This window comes from Petaurus breviceps, unplaced genomic scaffold (genome assembly GCF_028583685.1).
Source record: "Petaurus breviceps papuanus isolate PSGF00001 unplaced genomic scaffold, PetGlider_PUasm1.0 154, whole genome shotgun sequence".
NCBI lineage: Eukaryota > Metazoa > Chordata > Mammalia > Diprotodontia > Petauridae > Petaurus > Petaurus breviceps.
The window spans coordinates 761810-781094 of record NW_027185715.1 but is presented as its reverse complement, the minus strand read 5'-3'; the positions used below and the strand labels follow the sequence as shown (position 1 = coordinate 781094).

The 19285-nt window shown below is 42.8% G+C and overlaps 1 protein-coding gene across 1 annotated transcript; it reads right to left on the bottom strand.

Moving 5' to 3' along the window:
* Positions 1-307: 307 nt before the first annotated feature.
* Positions 308-3729, bottom strand: SPRYD4 (SPRY domain containing 4). The gene is made up of 2 exons (XM_069079594.1): positions 2635-3729; positions 308-1957 (listed from the first exon to the last, which is right to left on the bottom strand). Exons 1-2 carry the CDS (start codon positions 2972-2974, stop codon positions 1419-1421), a joined length of 879 nt encoding a protein of 292 aa, XP_068935695.1. The 5' UTR covers positions 2975-3729; the 3' UTR covers positions 308-1418.
* Positions 3730-19285: the final 15556 nt, after the last annotated feature.

Here is a 19285-nt window from a genome sequence, read left to right as displayed (position 1 = left end):
ACACACACACACCCCCCATCCTCCCCCCCACTGGGAGCCTGAGCCACAGGGCTGGCAGGAGTCCAATTTGCATAATATGAGAACTGTCTGTATTGTTTCTTCTCCCTGACTCCATGGCTGAAGGAACATATTAAAGGGAGGAAGAGTGCACTGATCAGGAGCCCTGGGTTGCTACACCTCTTATAAGTATAAACCTAGGAGAAATGGGGAAAGCTGAGAAGCCTGGTTTCAAGGAGGCTGAAGTGTACTTATCCCCTTCAGCCAGGATATAACGCTGCTAATAGTTCTTTTATAGACAGAGAAAGTATTTTGTGACCAAATAAAATTTTAATTACACAAATCAATATTTTTGTTAAGCCCAGCCCTCTCCCTTTCTCCTTTGATAAGGGGTGTTTAGCCACCATTACTACAGTAGGAGGGGCCAGATGGTATACAGAATGTATATTTATACAGTACTAGCCACTACATATTCTTCAAACCTTGCTTTATATAGTTTCTCATTTCTTCTAGGGAAAAGGCAAATTCTTCTAATTAGGGGGTGAAGGGGACAATGGGTCCGTGACCCAGAGAATACTATTTGTTGTATCGTTTAATTAAAACTGAAAATTTTCAAGTCTCTGCCAAACATGAGTTAGGTTAGACTCCTGCCCAGCAACCCCTTTACAAAATCGTCAAAGGAGAGAATGCCAGCTCCCAGTACCAATGACTTAGCTAACCTCTAAGTTTTCTCCATTGTCTTCCACAATTGTAACTGACTGGGTGTAGGAATCTGGACAGGCAAAAAGAGTCACAGATGGGAATGACTGCAGCTATGTGGGGCTGACAGATTATATGGTTCTGAGATTGTTGGGGTCAGGGCCATGTTCTCAGGCTACAGCACACTGAGTCAATAAAGCACTTGTGAATGAGTTAAAAGTCCAGACTCTATGTACTATGCAAAGAAAGGGGTAATGACAGGGACAACTTTGCCATTTCCTCTAGCCACAGGTAGAAAGGGCTCATTCTGGAGAAGTTTGGCAGAGTCCCCAAACACAAAACCAGTAGAATCCAAATGTGGGAATCCAAGAGTGAGAAAGGGTCGCCTTGGTTTATTTCTCATGTAGAATTATAATAATGAAGTTAACGCAGAGATGCAGGGGCAAACTTTCAGAATGGGTAAAATCTAAGACTGGCTAGTGGTCCAATGCGAGGTGCAGGGATCATTCTCTATAACCAAACTGGTCCCCACCAAAATCAGACGCACGTCTGGTCAAATTGGGAGCTGTCTCTTCAACTTCCATATGGAATGGAAGAAAGAATGGCAGATGGATTTAAGATATTGCACAAGTGCCCGATACTGCTGGCTGAGTAGGTAAGAGAACTAGAATAAACTGGGCTGAACACCCAGAGCTTCAGTGAAAGGCTCGAGTTAAGCCACCCTAGATTCCTTCAGGCACATCAAGCCCTGAGTGGGTCAGCAACTCTCCATCCCAAAGGGCAAAGGCCGGCATCACTGGGCCCCGGAACTCTGTCCTTAGAGTGTACACCACAGCAGGCCGGCTTACATCCACCAGGCTCAGTCTCTGTGCCTCATACTCCAGCAACAGCCCCACCTTCTCAGGCTGGCCAATGCCTGTTATGGGGGCACTCTCATTGGCCAGCATGGCATGCCACTTCCGGTGAGCATAGGTGAACACCCAGGAATGACCATCTACACCAATGCAGCAATCCCGAGGTATGTCTACATCCGCCACACCTATTCGGAAGTGCTGAGATTTCTTGACTGTTACCTCCCAATAGTGCCGACCACCAGTGATCGCAGTGTTACCCAGCACCACCGCCCAGTCCTTAAAGCGTTCCACATTGAGGGCCACTTTGGTGGGCTCCAGCCCCACCATGCCATACTTAACACCGGTCTCCCCCTTGAAGAGCGCGAGGCTGGTATGAGCTGTCTTTTCTTCTAGCTTGAAACTGATAGCTGTTGAGCAAAGCCGAGAAAGGCAATGAAAAGGATGGGACTGGGACAGGAACACTCGAATCCAAGAGGGGCGATACTCCCCAAGGAAGACCCTGGGGGAGGGGGAAGGTTAGAAAAGGAGGTGACATTTGGAGGTCTGGGTCCTGGCTGGGAGCAGAAGAGGGGTGACAGAGTGACACGGGGGGGGGGGTGACATTTGGGAGTCTGGGGCCTCGCTCGGGGGACGATTTACATTCAGGAGGCCTGGATCCTGGCTGCGAGAGTTAGAGGTGGCAGGGTGACACTGGGGAGGCGGCGGTACCTGGATACTTGCTGGGAGCGGGGGAGGAGTGATGGGATGACATGCGGGGTGTGGCTCCCGGAGGGAGAGAGAGGACGGGGCGATAGTCGAGGATCTGGGTCCTGGATGGAAGAAAAGGGACGGCTCCAGAGACCGAGACAAATAGACTCATCTTCCTGGGCCTCCCAACAGCCGCAAGAACCGCGAGAATCACCCCCGCTGTACCGGGAGGGGGCCAGGGTCGGAGAGACCTGGCCACCTGGCGCCGCGGACAAAAGCGTCCCCCAGCCCGAGGCTGGAGGGTGGGAGAAAGGACGGACCGGGGAGCGTGTGCTCGGGGAAAAGACCTCCGGAAGTCTGCAGGAGGTCCCGTGGGCGCCCAGCTAAGAACCCCTACCTCTCCGGGTGGCGGCGGCCGTGGGCCCCAACCACTCAGTTCCACAGCGACGGAACACACGCGCCATGGGCAGCGCCATCTTGCGCCCCGACTGTCTGGGCACGCCCCTCACGCCGGGGCGCCGCCATCTCCACGGCGCCGCTTCTTGGTCACGTGGCCCGGAGAGGCTGCGGCGTGGCGTGATGACGTTATCGCGTCTGATAGGCTGCTGAGGATTTGGTGCAGCCCGAGGAGGTCTTCCCACGCCTCGGAGGGAGGGGCAGGTGCTGTTCGGTGGCATCCGACTCTCCATGACCCCATTTGGGGTTTTCTTGGCAAAGATTCTGCAGTAGTTTGTCATTTCCTTCTCCAGCTCCCTTCACAGATGACGAAACCAAGGTGAACCGGGTTAAGTGACTTGCCCAGGGTCACACAGCTGCTGTGTGTCTGAGGCCAGATTTGAGCCTGGGAAGGAGCAGTCTTCACTCCAGGCCTCGTGCTCTATCCATTCACCACCTAGGTGCCCTGAGCAGTCGTGAAGAGTGTAGCTTCACAGAGTGCCTTGAACCTGGGGGTGTCATGCCCCAGAAACCCCCACGATTATGTCTGCGTTGGGAGAGGACAGCCCAGGGGAGGCTATGTAAGGTTAGACAGCTGAATGAAGCTAGCTAGACTCGTGGAGGGTCTGGGATGCAGGCAGAGGATTAAATTAATCATAGGTGCGCCTCTGGAGCATGTGTGGGCATGGACCCTGGGGGCCGGGCAGGGTCCCCATTTCCTGGGACCACCAGGGTCAAGGGCTGAAGGGCTGGATGGTTTGGGATGAACTAGCAAATCTTGGATGGTGCCTTGGCCATCGCAGAGCTGCAAAGCATAGTGACTAGACATTGCCAGCGGGAGGCCAGGTGTCCCTGGGTCCCCCTGAGCTGGTTATACTGCAGAAGATGACCTAAAACTACTGAAGAGCTTCCTGGAAGATCAGTGACCAGCAAACAGGAGGGCCCCCATTCCTGGCCCAGCTTACCAGAAGATCCCGCCCTGGGGGAAGCAATACAGAGCCAAGTGAATATCCTATTTAGCAATCCCACAAAATGGCTCATATTTTAATTGAGAGAGTCTAACAGGAATTACACTGTTAAGCATTCCCTTTGTATAAAGGAAATAATATTTGCCCTATATCTTTTCTGCATTATCCATTTAGTATCTTTCTACTCTCTTGGGGAGACCTGAAACAAGAGAAAAACCTAAGCTTCAAATTATTCTTCTCAGTGTTCTGGGATGGGAGATGTTAAAAGCAAGAATTCAAGAAAAAAGAGCTCACTTCAACTCACCCTCACTACCCCTGTCCAGTTCAGTGAGCTCCAGTAGCTTCTTATTACTTCCAGGACCAAATATAAAGCCCTCTGTTTGACATTTAGAGCCCTTCCTACCTTTCCAGTCTCCTTATACTTGACTCCCCTCCATATACTCTATGATCCAGTGACACTAGCCTTTGGTCAATTCATCAAACACCACAATCAGTCTCTTGCCTCCATGCCTTTACACATACTGTTCCCTATTCCTAGATTTCCTTAGCTTTTTTTTCAAGACTCAAGCAATACCTTCTCCAAGAGGCTACTCCTGGTCCCTATAACTAACTCCTCCTTTCAGATTGTCTTCCATCCATTTTGCATATATCTTGCAAATAATTATTTACTGTTGTCTCACCTTTAAAATATACAATCCATGAGGGTAGGATTTAGTTTGGTTTGTATTATTTTGTTTTGCTTTGTCTTTTTTTTTTTTTTATTCATCCATCACTTAGCATAGTGCTTAATAAATGCTAGTGGACTGATTGACCCTTCTTTAGGAACAAGGTTTCCTCAAGTCTGAACCTAATCTACATACATAGGGTCCAGAGCAGAGAAAAGGACACATTCCCCAGGCCCCTAAGGAGTTTAGATTCTAATAAGTAATGAGGAGTCAATGAATTTTTTTTTTTAAGTGATCGGGATTAAGTAACTTGCTCAAGGTTACACGGCCAGTTATTTCTGGGTGTGATGCTAAGTATCTGAGCCTGGATTTGAACCCCAGGTCATCCCGACACTGGAGCCGATGCTCTTACTCGCTGAGCCACCTGGCCTCCCCTTCAGTGAAATTTTTGAATGGAGGAGTAATTTTTTTTCCAATTGAAACTTTTTATATATTTTAAATTATGTTTTAAAACAATTTTTAACTTTTTTTTTTAAATTTTGAGTTCTAAATTCTCTTCCTTCCCTCTCCTCTTTCCCTCTTTGAGGAAGCAAGCAATTTGATATAGATTATCCATCATGCAAAACATTTCCATATTAGTCATGTTGCAAAAGAATGAAATTTTTTAAAAAGTTGAAAAAAGTATGCTTCAATCTGCATTCAGACTCCATCAGTTCTTTCTCTGGAGGTGGATAGCATTTTTTCATCATAGGTCCTTCAGAATTGTCTTGAGTCTGTATTGCTGAGAATAGCTAAGTCATTCATAGTTGATCATTGTAAAATATAGCTCTTATTATGTACAATGTTCTTCTGGTTCTGTGCACTTCACTTTGCATCAGTTCATATAAGTCTTCCCAGGTTTTTCTGAAACCATCCTGCTCATCATTCCTTTTTGCACAATAGTATTCCATCACAGTTATATACCACAACTTGTTCAACCATTGCCCAGTTGTTGGACATCCCTTCAGTTTCCAATTCTTCGCCCACGCAAAAAGAACTGCTATAAATATTTTTGTACATATAAGTCCTTTTCCTTTAAAAAAAATCTCTTTGGTATACAGACCTAGCAGTGGTATTGCTGGTTCAAAGCATATGCAGTTTTGTAGCTCTTTGTGGATAGTTCCAAATTACTTTCCAGAATGGTTGGATCAGTTCATAGCACCAACAGTGCACTGGTTTCCCAATTTTTCCACATTGGGGAGCAATTCTTAAGCAGCGCTGTAGGAGATCAATCTAGTGGCAGTCTGTTGCATGGATTAGAGAAGAAAAAGACTAGAACCAGAAAATTAATAGATTTTATAATCATTCATTTATGTTAAGCACTAGTTCCATATCTATCCCCAGCTGCCCACTGGATATCACACGTCCCATAACAGACATCTGAAACTTAATATGTCCAAAACAGCTCATCATTTCCCCTCCAAATTCCCTCCCCTTCACATAACTTCATTGTTTCTATTGAGGGCACCAGCAGCCAACCAGGTTTACCATTCAGGAGTCATCTTTGACTCTTCACTATCACCCACCTTTCCCAACAGTTGCCAACTCTTGTGAGTCTTCCCCCTCAATATTTCTGATAATCTATTTGTGGTAGTAATGGCAATTAAAGATTCCCCTGTATTGGCTTGGTTTTCAAACTGATTGTGTTAAAACCCAGAGCTTGTTAATCCCACCTGTGGGATGGACTTGTTGATGTGAAAAGAAAGTCCTGAACTGGGAGGAGCTGGTGACGTAGATTTGGAGAGACAAGAGAGAGGCAGAAGAAACTTTTTTTGGAAGCAGCACCTCGTGGAGAGAGAGAGAGACTAAGAGAATTGCTGGTGGCCACTTTGAATTGCCCTGGACTTTTGAGACCTGCCCCCTGAGCTGCCAAGGACTGAGGAGACATGGCTGTTTTGCTGGTACTTTGTCTGTCTGTTTTGATGTTGTTTTGCCAGATTTGTCCACTGGTGAAAGACAGTCCTGTTGAAGAAGTCCTGGAACCTGGCTGTTCGCTAAGAAGCCCTGAGACTGTCCTGCAGACAGAGAGTGAATACTGTCCACTGGTGAAGGACAGTGCTGTTGTTGCGGGGGTCTGGAGACTCCTCCCAGTTCAGGACTTTCTTTTCACATCAACAAGTCCATCCCACAGGAGGGATTAACAAGCTCTGGGTTTTAACACAATCAGTTTGAAAACCAAGCCAATACAGGTAAATCTTTAATTGCCATTACTATCACACTATTTCCTTCTCTTCACATCAAAACCATTCTAGCTCATCTTCATCATATCTTACCTTGACTGTTGTACCTAGATTCCTACTTCATCTCCCTGCCCTCAAATCCCTTCTCAAAATGATATCCCTAAAGCATAGGTCTTACCATGTCACTTGCTTACTCAGAAGCTTCAGTGTTTGTTGCCTTAAGATCAAATACAAATTCCTTGTTGGGCACATAAAGCCCTTCACAAGATGGATCTACCTATTTTTCCAAGCTAATTGGCTAGTAATCACCCTCACTCTGTGTTCCAGCCAAATTGGCCTATTTGTTTCTCTGCATATTCCTAAAAGTTACTCCAGTGTCTATGATCCTCTATTCTATGCCTGTCAGAACCCATAGCTCCCTTCAAAGCTTTGCTAAAGTGCCAACTTTGGGGGTCTTTCCTTATTAATTATAAATGCTTGTTGATTTATTCATTCAGATGGGACGTGATGGAGAACTTAGATTGGGTTGTTGGTGGTGGGAGTATATGGAAGTGAAATAAAAATGAAGGAGGAATCAGAAGAGTTAAAGCATAGAAGATGAGACTTTAATAATAATGGCATTATTTTGTAAATAAAAATTGGCAATTTTGCTTTAACCTTTTAAAAGAACTTATGAAGTAGAGTGAGAGTGCAGTGTGCTAGGGGTATCCCCCTGATGCTAGACTAGAAGCAGTGACAAAAGGTACACTCAGAGATAACCATATCACCCCCACAGGCTTATCTCCTTGTTAATATAGTGAGGCTGTGCCCAACGTGTAACATGGGGGTGTCATTGTGTGGCCCAAAAGGAGGCAGAATAGACAATTCTAGCCTCTTCTCCAAGGGAGAATTTATTTCCTGCCAGGAGGGGAAGCAAGAGGTTGAAGACAGAAACTTGGCTACTCTGGTATCCTCGGGGAAAGGGGGTGCTGAGCTAGAATTATATCTCTCTGCTTCTTTAAATATTGTTAGTCTAGAGGATGTGTTTTTCAGGTTCAAAAATTGAACTTCTGATTTTTATTTCTTTAATGGGGAAAGGAGGACCCAAGCTTTATAGCCAGATTTTGACTCCCTCCCCACTAAATACCAGTTCCACAAGGAACACAAATAGCAATTAGCAAAAGAAACCTATTTATCCAAGTCAATAATAAAACAGAAATCAGAGAAAGTAAACATAGGAAGATATACACCAGACAAAGCAATGCAAAGCAGTTCTCCCATTAGGATCAAGGCAACTCAGAGAGAGAAAGAGAGAAAGTGTCACAATCTAGGGATTGGTTGTTGTCCTTCTTTCTCAAAGAGGACCAAGATGGCATCACTATGTTGGAGTCCAGGCAGAGGGTGTACAGCTGTGGGTAATCAGATCTATATGACCTTGGAAGGCTCTCCCACAGGGCACGCGCAACTCGTCCATGTGAACATTTGGAGCTGAGATGTCTCTAAATCTGTGTATCTCATATCTCTTTTGCACTACTGCAATTCCACTTCACTTATATAGTACGGTGCCTTCCTTAACGCAGGCATGCTACGCTGGGTGGTCCTCTCCCAGGGTCCTCCATGTCTCACAACCAATTCCGGAGTTCTCCAGAGAGACCTTGTACCACTTCTTCTGACCTCCAAGTGAGCACTTGCCATGTGTGAGTTCTCTGTAAAAGAGTATTTTACACAAACTACCCTTGGCACTCGAACCAAGGGCCAGCCCGCTGGAGTTGCTGTCTCTGTAGTAGAGTTTGAAAACTTGGCAGTTCAGAGCAAGAAAGGACCTCAGGGTCTGCCAGTTGAGCTTCAGAATCTTCTTAAGACAATTCAAATGGAAGCTATTCAGTTTCCTGAAATGGCACTGATAGACTGTCTAGGTTTTACAGGCATACAACAATGAGGTCAGCACAATGGCTCTGTAGACCTTCAGTCTCATAGGCAGCCTAATACCTCTTCTCTCCCACACTTTCCTTCGGAACCTCCCAAACACTGAGCTAGCCCTGGCAATGTGTGCATCAACCTCATCATCTATGGGTGTATATCTCAGGAAAATATACGGCCAAAGTAAATTAATTTATCCACAGCCTTCAGAATTTCTCCATGTACTATAACCAGTGGTTCTACATATGGATGGTGTGGTGCCGACTGGTGGACAACCTGTTTTCTTGGTCTTAATTGTCGGGCCAAAATTAGCAGAAGCGGCAGAGAACCAATCCATATTCTGTTGCATCTCAGCCTCGGAGGCTGCATTAAGTGCACAGTCATCTTCAAACAAAAAGTTATACCCCAGCTCTCCCTCCACTTTTGTCTTGGCTCATAGCATTTTCAAGTTTTTTCAGAAATTGGTCCAGTGCAATAGCTGACTTTAATGTATCCTTGTTGAAGGCATCTGACAGCATCACAGAAGACTTGCTCAAAATTAGCATGTGAGCAAGCATACTGCCATGCTTTACTCTACTGGTGACTGGGAAAGCATGAGAGCATTATCCATCACCTAGAACCCAGGCAAGCACAACATCATGAAACTGACATAAAATACTGATGTACTTCAGGCAACCAAATTTTGCCCCAAGTCCTCACAACTGACAGAATCAAAAGCCTTTGTCGGATGAACAAATGTTGTGTACCAACTTCTATTCTGTTCCTGACATTTCTCCTGGAGTTGTGAGGCAGCAAACACCATATCGACCATTCCTTGGCCCTTTCTGAAGCCACACTGTCTCTCGGGTGGATGACCATCTACCAGGTGAAGGATCAGACTATTAAGGAAGATTGACAATAATCTTTCTAGTAATGACTAAGAGAGAGAACACCCATCCTCCCCCATGACTGTCACAGGATGACCTATTTCCCTTTCCTTTATAGAGATGACAGTGGAGGTATCCTTGAACTCCTGGGAGATAACCTCCTTTTGCCATATAACTGTAATGGTAATGGGATTTGAAGATCTTCCATGCCCCTTGAACTTGCTGATGTAGCAGGAAGAGGGCAGGAGGAGGGGAAGAGATACATAGGATACTATTATGGTGTAAGAAATAGACATATCAATTTTAAGATGTATTAAAAACAAAGAAAAAGAAAATAATTCTGACTTTGTCGACACCCCCCCCTCCCCAGCACCTGCTAAAAATATCTCAGACTCACCTCCCTGGAGTCCATGGACCACACCTTGAGAACTTGCTGAGTTGTTATTCTTAGTTCCAAGTAATCATGTGGAAGCTTGGGGCATAAAGGATAGACCTTGTTTCCGGCCATGTGAGACTCACCAATAACTGGCTTTCACTGGGAGATGACAAAGACTCCCTTTTTTTTGTTGTTGTTGTGAAGCCAGATAAGCTGGTGATGCAGTAGATAATGATAAAGGGAATAAACAGAAGTTTAGAGTAATTGCCAGTTGGACATTTCCACTTAGACGTCTGAGTTACCTCAAACTTACATAATGATGCCCAGCTGTGCTGAGGCCCCACATGTAGTGAAGGCTGTCCCCTCACATGTATCATTAATCTGTCATCATGTGGCTCTAAGGGAGGCAGACTGGACATCTCTAGCCTCTTTTCCCTCTACCCTTCTCCAAGGGAGACTTAAATTCCTACCAGAGGGAGGGGTGTAGGAAAGCAAGGCCAAAGTTTGCCACTGTGCTCTCATCAGAGACAGTGGGTACCACTCTAGAATTATATTTACCTGATCCCTCAAATATTACTAGTTTAGGGGACTTGATCAAGTTCAAGCTAACTTCTGATCACTGTGTCATTACTGGGGGACTACAGAAATCATAGAAGGTATACATAGGAGAAAATATACTAGACAATACAGAATGAAAGAGTTTTCCCTTTGGGAATGAAGTAACTCAGCTCAGCTAAAAGAATAATTCTGGATCTTTCACCCAAGGGGAGGTTCCCCAAAGTCTCTAGCATAGCAAGCTAGAGATTGGGATATGATGGAGACTGTCAGCTCTTTTCCTGTCTCCCCATAGTCTCTTCCTTCAGCAACCTAAAGCAGGATCAGTCTTTTCCATCTTCCTCCTCAAAGCTGGGAGCCAGAAGCACCAGCAGCATCTTAAGACTTGAAGTAGATTATAAAAGGCTGGAGCTTTCTTGCTTTCACCAACTCCAATTCCCTCAACCCCCACCCCGAATTCATCTCCACCAATGAGGAAAGAGTCCCATACCAATGAGCTGAGATTACACTTAATATGTCCAAAATGGAACTCATTCTCCTGCCCCCTCCCTTTATCACTACTAACAGTTCAACCATTCTCTCAGTCAGGCACCAAAGTTCTTACTCTTTTTTCCTCTCCCTCACTAGGCTCCTTCCCCTCCAATACACTGCCATCAAGTCCTGTCAGGTGTTTCTTAACAATTTTCTTTCCTTTCCATTCTAACTACTCCTTACCCTTCCCCCAGTTCAATTCTTTATTAGATCACAGCTGAACTATTACAATTTTTCTTGTTCCTAATTGCTTTCTCTACTTCTCATCTCTGCCTCTTCCAGTCTTTTGATCATGTCAAATATTTGATCATGTCAAATGGTTCACAGTGGCCCTACCTCTCTTTTCTTTTTTTTTCATTTTTCAAATGCTTTATTAACTTCTGATTTACATCATTCATTTCCACCAGATTTTGAGTTGCACATTTTCTCCCCTTTTTCCCCTCCCCACTGCCCCAAAATAGCAGTCCCACAGTATATCCCCGCCAGTCTGCTCTCTCCCATATCTTCTCTTATACCCCCTTCGACTTTTCCAGTAGGGCATGGTGGATCTCTATGCCCCAGTGCCTGTATATATTATTTCCCAATTACATGTAAAATAGTATTATTAATAGTATATATATGTATATATATAAAAATATGTATATATATTTAAACATTTGATTTTAAAACTTTGAATTCCAGATTCATTCCCTTCCTTCCTTGTCACCCGCCCTTACTGGAAAGATAAGCAATTCAGTATAGGTTGTACATGTATAGCTTATGCAAAACATTAACATAGTTGATATATTGTAAAAGACTGAGTATATTTCCCTCCCTCCTGTCCCATCTTCCACTAGTTCTATTCTCTACTTTGATCCCATCCCTTTTCAAAAGTGGGTGCTTCCAACTTCCCTCCCCCTACCTCTCTTTTTAAGTTAATTTCCTCTTCTCCCTGCCAGCCAAACCATTTAAACTGGCCCACTCAGGGTTTCCTAAAAGCCTTTTCCACCCAGGTATGTTTGCTTGTAGTGTTTTCTTTGTCTAAAATGCCCACATCTGTCTATCAACATGTCTATCTACCTGTCTTTTGAGTTCAAGGCCACCTTTTTTCTAAGTAAGGCTTCCCTACTCCAACTAGAAGTTACCTGGGCTTTCAGAAAAAAAGCAGAATACTTCCTATGAAGAGAACAGCATTAGTCGAAGTGGGAATGAGCAGGGTTCATTTGGAGACAAGGAAGAAACTGGCCCAACTAGGACAGGCTTCTTGGTGTGAGGTACAAAGGAATATACATGTGAACAGGCAAAAGTGGGTCCAAATTATGATTATCACTAATAATAACTACTCAGATTTATGGAGCACTATAAGTTTTATAAAACACTTTCCTTACACCCAGAGAAATAAGTAGTTTAAGTATTTTTACCATCTCCATTTTCAAATGAAAAAACTGACACTCATGCTACAGGCTTTCTTGCCATTTTGCCCTTGAAACTGTGACTTTAGGGTAGGGAAGGGACAGAGGGATGGCAGGGATGGTTGGTGCTAGAAATAGTGGACAGAAGGCTGAGATCAGAACAAGAGCTACCTGGGTGCAGTTCATCCTAAGCCTGGCCAGTACTGGAAGGTGAATTCAGAGAGGGTGGCTGCTACAATATAGGTTAATAGAGATTAGATTAGAAACCTCATTACCAGGTGAGGAGGCCAGGATTCATATTCCTTTATTCCCTTCCCCCATCCCATTTTCCCCTTGTTTTTACCTGTTTCAGTCTAGGACCCAGGGCTGGATTCTGGATATCAACAGCCACATCCCTTTCCACAAGCTAGGGACATGAGAGGAAGTTATGAGGTATGGTTGGTATTGTGCTATAAAGCCAGTCATGAGCACTCTCCTAAGTACTGCTGCTGTGAATTACTTTAAGGATCTAATCACATAGTATAGTGAATTCTCTATTTATTCAGCAATAAACTAAAGCAAAACATTTAAGAAACTAAAGCACAACATTCACAACAACATAACATAACAACTTATTACTAAGGTTGTTATAGTCTTAGACAAAACATATCATTCAGCAAGTCACAATCTCCTCATATATCAATCAATATAGCCCACCCAAGTCAAGTCTTCTTTCATCTTGACTCCAGGCTGGCTTACAGCCATCCTTAAGAGGTAATCACCTTTAAGCCAGTCATCCTTAAGGGTTAACAGAAAGTACAAACACCATCTACCCCTATGTAATGGGAATGTAAATTTTAAAGATCTTCCCTGCCCCTTGGCTAAAGTGCACCAGAACCCTGGGGAGGGAGGCTTGTTTTTCAGTAGATACTTTTGATTGGCCAGTGGGTCAATAAGGTTGTTACATTCTCTGAGCCAGGAGAAGGCTATATGAGCCCTGATGTGTAGCTTTGTTTTGGGACTCACTTTGAGAAGTGTTCTGTGATTTGATCTGAATTCTGGGAAGCCGTTGTTGAGAGTCCCCCGGCTTTGAAAAACCCAGAATGTGGAAACCCAGATGTTGACTGGGTATGGATGTAATGGTTGGACAGTTTGGAAATCTGTCTACTTGATGTTTCTGTCTTGATAATTATGCCTGTATACTTTGAGGTTCAGGGTGCTGACCTTTTCTCCTGAACAAGGTAAACGATATATGTCTGACTGATTAAAGTAAGCTTGTTAACCCATTTTGAGTTGCTTTCCTTTAACAAAGCAGATCCAAGAACCTGTGGTAGCTGCAAACCCTGAGGACACGCTTGGGGTGCTTGCTGCTACACCCTAGATCAAAGAAAGTCATAATCTCATCAATCAATACAGAGTATTTAAGTAAAGTTCTCTTTCATCCTGACTGTAGGGGGGCTTCCAAACCCCATGGCTCCTCCTCCTCCCAGCTCTTGCCTGGACTCACATGTAGGTAACTCTCTACTCCTGTTTCACATGGACTGCTCCACTCCAAGCTCTTCTACAGTTTCTGCTTCTAGGAGGACAAAGCTTAACAGAACTACAGTATTTACACACATTGCCAGCACTATCATCTCAATTCACTTTCTGGCTGACAAAGTAACACAAACCAACAGACAAAGCTTCTATCTGAGAAATCAAACACAAATCAACAGTAAAGTCCCAAGACAGAATTCTGTAAACAGGAGTAAAATGTTCTTTCAGGACTTCTGTAAACAGCAGTAAAGCCCTCTTTCAGGACCTCTGTAAAGTCCTCTTTCACTAGACAGAATGCTTCATTCTGACAAAGTAACATCAGCACAGACAGAACAGATAGACAAAGTGCCGAATTCACAAACATTCTCCCTCTTGGTTCTGCTTGGTCCCACCTTGTGCTTGAGCTTTTCTCTGCTCTGCTCCTTCCTGTTGTACCCTTCCTGTTCTGCTTTTTCAGCAAGCTCCTCCTACCGTGGGCTTCTTGTGATGATATTAGACCTATTAAGGGCAGGGAAGGTCTCCAAACTCCCTTAAGCCTATTAAGGGCAACACAAATGTATACTGTTTCCAACAAAGACGTGACACAATTAAAGTCGAGGCCCAAAGGTGCCTGAATAGCTGAAACAAGCAGCAAAGTACTACTTTGCTTGCCATTACATGTGCCCATCTGGGACCACTGAAAAATTTTTCCATTGTATCTTCACTATGTTAAATAAACAACATGGCTACAGAAAGTTGATTACCTGTTTACTATATATGGGGTAAAAGTGGTCAGGATGCCTCTGAACAATCAATTCCCCTCTACACATTATAATCACAGAATATTAGGGTTCTGAAGAAAATGCAGAGAAGAGTTTACACTGTTACTCTTTTAGAAGATATGAAGAAATCCAATCAAGCTTGATGGAATTAGAAAGGCAGCTTCCTGTTAGCTGGCCTTTACAAAGCTTTTTAAGCATCACAACAACAGAGAGCAGACTTAAGAGAGACAGTGGAGGCAGCTTCAAAGACAGTGAGCAAAAAAAAAGAGAGAGGCAGCTTCAAAGACAGTGACCTTTGGCAGCAGAAAAGAGAGCCAACCATGGGTTCAAGAATAAGCATATCAGTTAGGCAGTAGAGCTATGGAGCCAAGGAGCAAGCCCGGGAAGGCCAGCTGAGTAATATTAAAGGGAAGCAATACTAAAGGGGGAATAGCATGAAGATATCATGAGAAGGAAAGGACATTGGAGCTCCATGGTACATCTGGCATGAGTTGCCTTAACCACATATATTCCCTACATCTGTGTTCACTGTTAGTGTACTCTATATATGGACCTATTCTTCCCACTGACACTGTGTGTATATGTGGGAGTGTGTCCCAGGTTTATGGGGAAAATGTTTCATAGCTACTGTTCCTACTCAGCCATCTTAGGAAATGCCTTTGTTCTGAACTAATTATGTCAATTGGCTACCTATAAAAGTAAGTAGATTGGAGGGGGCTCATGAACTAGAGTTCCAAGAGCTTATCAGACTACAGAGTACCTTTGAACCAATTATGCATCCAGACTCAATCTTTGTGTTTGAGTTGAAGGTGGGGGTGGCTCCCAAAGAGGGTGCCACATATAAATATAGAATAGGGATACTGGTCACCTATTTTCTGTGGTGTATGAGCTGTGAATGATTTTTACATTTTTAAATACAATAAAATTTTATTTCAAAAAATAAAAAAAAACATTTGTAGGTTTCAGAGCCTACAAAAGTAGGTAGCAGAGCATTTGGCACATAGGCCATAATTTGCTGATCCGCATTTTGTGAATTTAGGCAGCTAGGTGGTGCAGTGACTTGGAGGAAGTCAGGAAGACCTAGGTTCAAACTAGCTGTGCTGCCTTGGGCAAATCACCCAACCTCTGTTTCCTCATTAGTAAAATGAGGATAATAATCACATCTACCTCACAGGATGGTTGTGAAAATCAAATGAGTTAACAAATGTAAAGCACTTTACAAGCCTAAAAGTGCTATATAAATGCTAGCTATATCTATATATCTGAAAGGGACCCTAAAATCCATTTTATCCAACTTCTTCCTTTTGCAAAAGAAGAACCGTGGCCCAGAGAGGTAAAACTGTTTGCACAGGGTCACATAACAGCACAGCCAGTATTTAAAGCTAGGCCTTCTGACTCCAATCACAGCATCATTCCCAGGTACTAGGCCGCCTGATAGTTTGCTGCCTGATGCAGTTTCTAAACTTTTATGACCAACCATGTTGGGGCTTACCTTGAGGGGATTACATCATAGGAAATGGTGGCAGTTTATTCCAATTCCTGTTACTGTAAAATGAGCTAAGGCATTTCTCAGATGGGGAAGTGGGGGCCCTAGAGCTACAGGTTTTCCTATTTTTGATCATTCTGAGAAATTTTTTTAAATGGTCTAGAATTTGTAACTCAGTCAGCAAAAGTTTGGAGGATTTTTGTCTAGACATTTGCAGCCACGTGGCTTTGGTGGGTAGAAAAAAAAGGTGGAAGGAGAATGGTGCCACCTGGTGAAAAACTTTTTTATTACACTCTCTTGGCAACTAATAAAGTGATACCTAAACCTTTCTATAAGCTTGCAGAAGGAAGTTCTTGAACTGGGGTAGGCTTCTTGTACTCCTACAGTATTCCAGTTATCACATTGGTGACCCCACCAAGTGCATTCACAGTGTACACCCATCTCACACAATACTGTTAACTTATTTTTACAACTAAAGGGTTTTTCCTAGGTTGAAAAAACTTCTTCCTATTTCTATAGCCATTCTTTTCCTCTACAGACCTCATGACCATCATCTGGAGAAGCAATTCTTATGGAGAAGGGGTTTGCTATACCCACAAACTACCAACCAGCTGCCACTCTCATGGCAGGCAAGTCAGCCTAGGTGAAGTAGCAGAGCACCCTGAGGGAGAGACAGAAGGCAGCATGTGTCAAACAAGTTAAATGACCACCATCAGTTTGACTACAACTTCTCTTGGACACTGATGAACATAGCCCAGTGTCATGAATACAAGAGATTTGGGAATAACAGTATATTACCCATTACCATCTGCTTTGCTGTTATACCCTATGGGCAGGGGACATTTCCATCTGACTTGCAGCTGAAACTTCTGTATTTTTGTCTTCCCCATTAGAATGTAAGCTCCTTGAGGGCAGGGAACATCTTAATTCTCTATTTGTGTGTCCACCTCTTAGCACAATGCTTTGCACATAGTAAGCCCTTAATAAATGCTTCATTCATTCATTTCTAGAGTTTTGACAACCATTTCATTCAAATTTTAATTATAATTATATTCAGCAAATAATTCAAAACAATAAAATGTTCTAATATGTAATAAAAATGGTGAAACAGATATGTGTATATAATCAGCACTATATAGTGCTATGGCAAGGTGACATACTCAGAATATCAATAACTGCACAATACACACCACTAATGAGCATACAAAAAAGTCAAGTAATATCCAGGAAGTCTATTCTACATGCAAATCAGCAGCACCATCACCAGCTGCATGTAGCTTACTATATTATTAACCAAGCACAACATATTTGTCATCTTATAAAGTATTGTCAGTCTGATAGAGGAAGTCCCAAAGAGGAAACTTTTTTTTTTAATCTGAAGTTCAGAAAACAAAGTTTCCAGAAAATTTCAAAAATTAAAAATGGCAGTGTTGGTCATGTCATTCATAACCTACTCAAAACCAAAACCAAAATATATCATGCAAGATGGAGGTTGTATTTGCACTTAGTATGTATCTCAGGTGGCACCTGAGTTGCTGCAGCCACAACCCATGTAGCTCCTTTAACACAGGAAGGCAAGTATATAGCTTTATTAATTACTCAGTAAAAAAATATATTTATTTTGTCCACCAGGTGGAGCTATACTTATCACAGTGCCAAGTTGAGCAATTTCTCACCAGCCAATTGACTTCATCAGCTGTGTCTCAGCAGATACAAGTAAGTCTTCCTCTTTACATGGCAGCCTAGCATCCTGCCAAGCTTCAGGGCTTTAGCTATCACGTTAAAACCCACAGTGGCTAGATTCTGAATCTAAACTAAGGGATGACCAATCAACATACATTTTATTAAGTGATGCCATGTACAAAGAAGATATACTAGCCACTGGGGAAAATTCAAAGAGATAAGAGGCAATGCATGGGCACTGGTTACACATAATAAAAATCAATTTGATAAATAAAACAAGAAAAAATTCTTATGAAAAAGACCTAGAGATTTAGTGGGCTAAAACTGCAATATGCACTAATAATGTTATGTATTTATAGTGTAGCTAGTCACTAGAGACCTGTATCTACTACTTATCATATTAAAACCCAGTCCATTTATTCCTATGCTTTTTAGTGTTTTTACAGAAAGGGATATTGTATTTTGTCAAAAGCCTTTTCTGTATCTATTGACATAATCATTTAATTTGCATTTTTATTATATGTTCTATTATATCCATAATTTTTTTAATAATATTGAACTAGCCCAAGATTCTTGATATAAATCTAATTTGGTTATAGTGTATAATCTTTTTAATATGTTGAGATAGCCTCTTTGCTAATATTTGACATTTTTGTATCAATGTTCATACATATGTGCATACACATGTATGAAGGTAGAGAGAATCCATGCATCTGTTCTGATTAGGTCTGTGAGAAATGCTAGCAATTTGTTTTCCACAAGTTCTATAGAAACAATGGATGTTGTAGAGACAGATGTTACACAGGACGTGCAGGAAGGTGTAAATCAGGATGAGGGAAGGAAGGGCAGAGTGACGCTATCCAATTATATAGCTAAAAGAAATCTGTAAGTTTCCTCTTGGAAAAGGCCTAGGCTAAGCTGACTCAAATTGACCAGGGTCAAAGGATGATCACCAACTTTTTATTAACACACATGTTTAACTAGCCTCATACATATTAGCTGACACACCCTGCATAGAATTAAAGCCTCATTATTCAAACATGGAACCCATGTTAAATCATGTTTGGAAGGAGGGAACATATGAAGAAGTAAATGTGTAGTGGGCAGGTCAGAAAGATTATAACCCAGAAGAGCTGGAACCAATCCCAGTTCTGAAGGTAGGAAATTCGAATGAAAGCAACATAAAAGGGATTGCATTTGTCTGATTCTCTGTAGTCTTTTGGAGGGGCTACCCATAAGAATAAATGTAACATAAAGGTAACAAAAACCTTCCTGGCTTTCTAAGAAGTATTGTTTATTTCTAGACTAAATATGTTTATAATAAGTCCACTACAGATTCATGTTTCATAACCTCAACTGGACCCTCACTGCAATTCTACTATACCTCCCTTATTAATTCACTATCCCACTCTCCTCAGTGGTTCTTCCAAACCTTTTCATCCCTCCTCAAACCTCCCATGGCTCTTCCTCCCCCCACTCTCTCATTTGATCAAGAGCCTTGCTTCATATTTTACAGAAAATATTGAAATCGTTTGCTGTGAACTCCCTCTTCTCCCCTTTCCTCCAACTCCTATCATTCAGGTACCTTCTGTCATTTTCTCCTTCACCTGTCTCAGTATGATGAAGTGTCTTTACTCCTTACTAAGGCTAATTCCATTCCATCTACTCTCCTTCAATAGATTTCCTCCTCTTTCATCC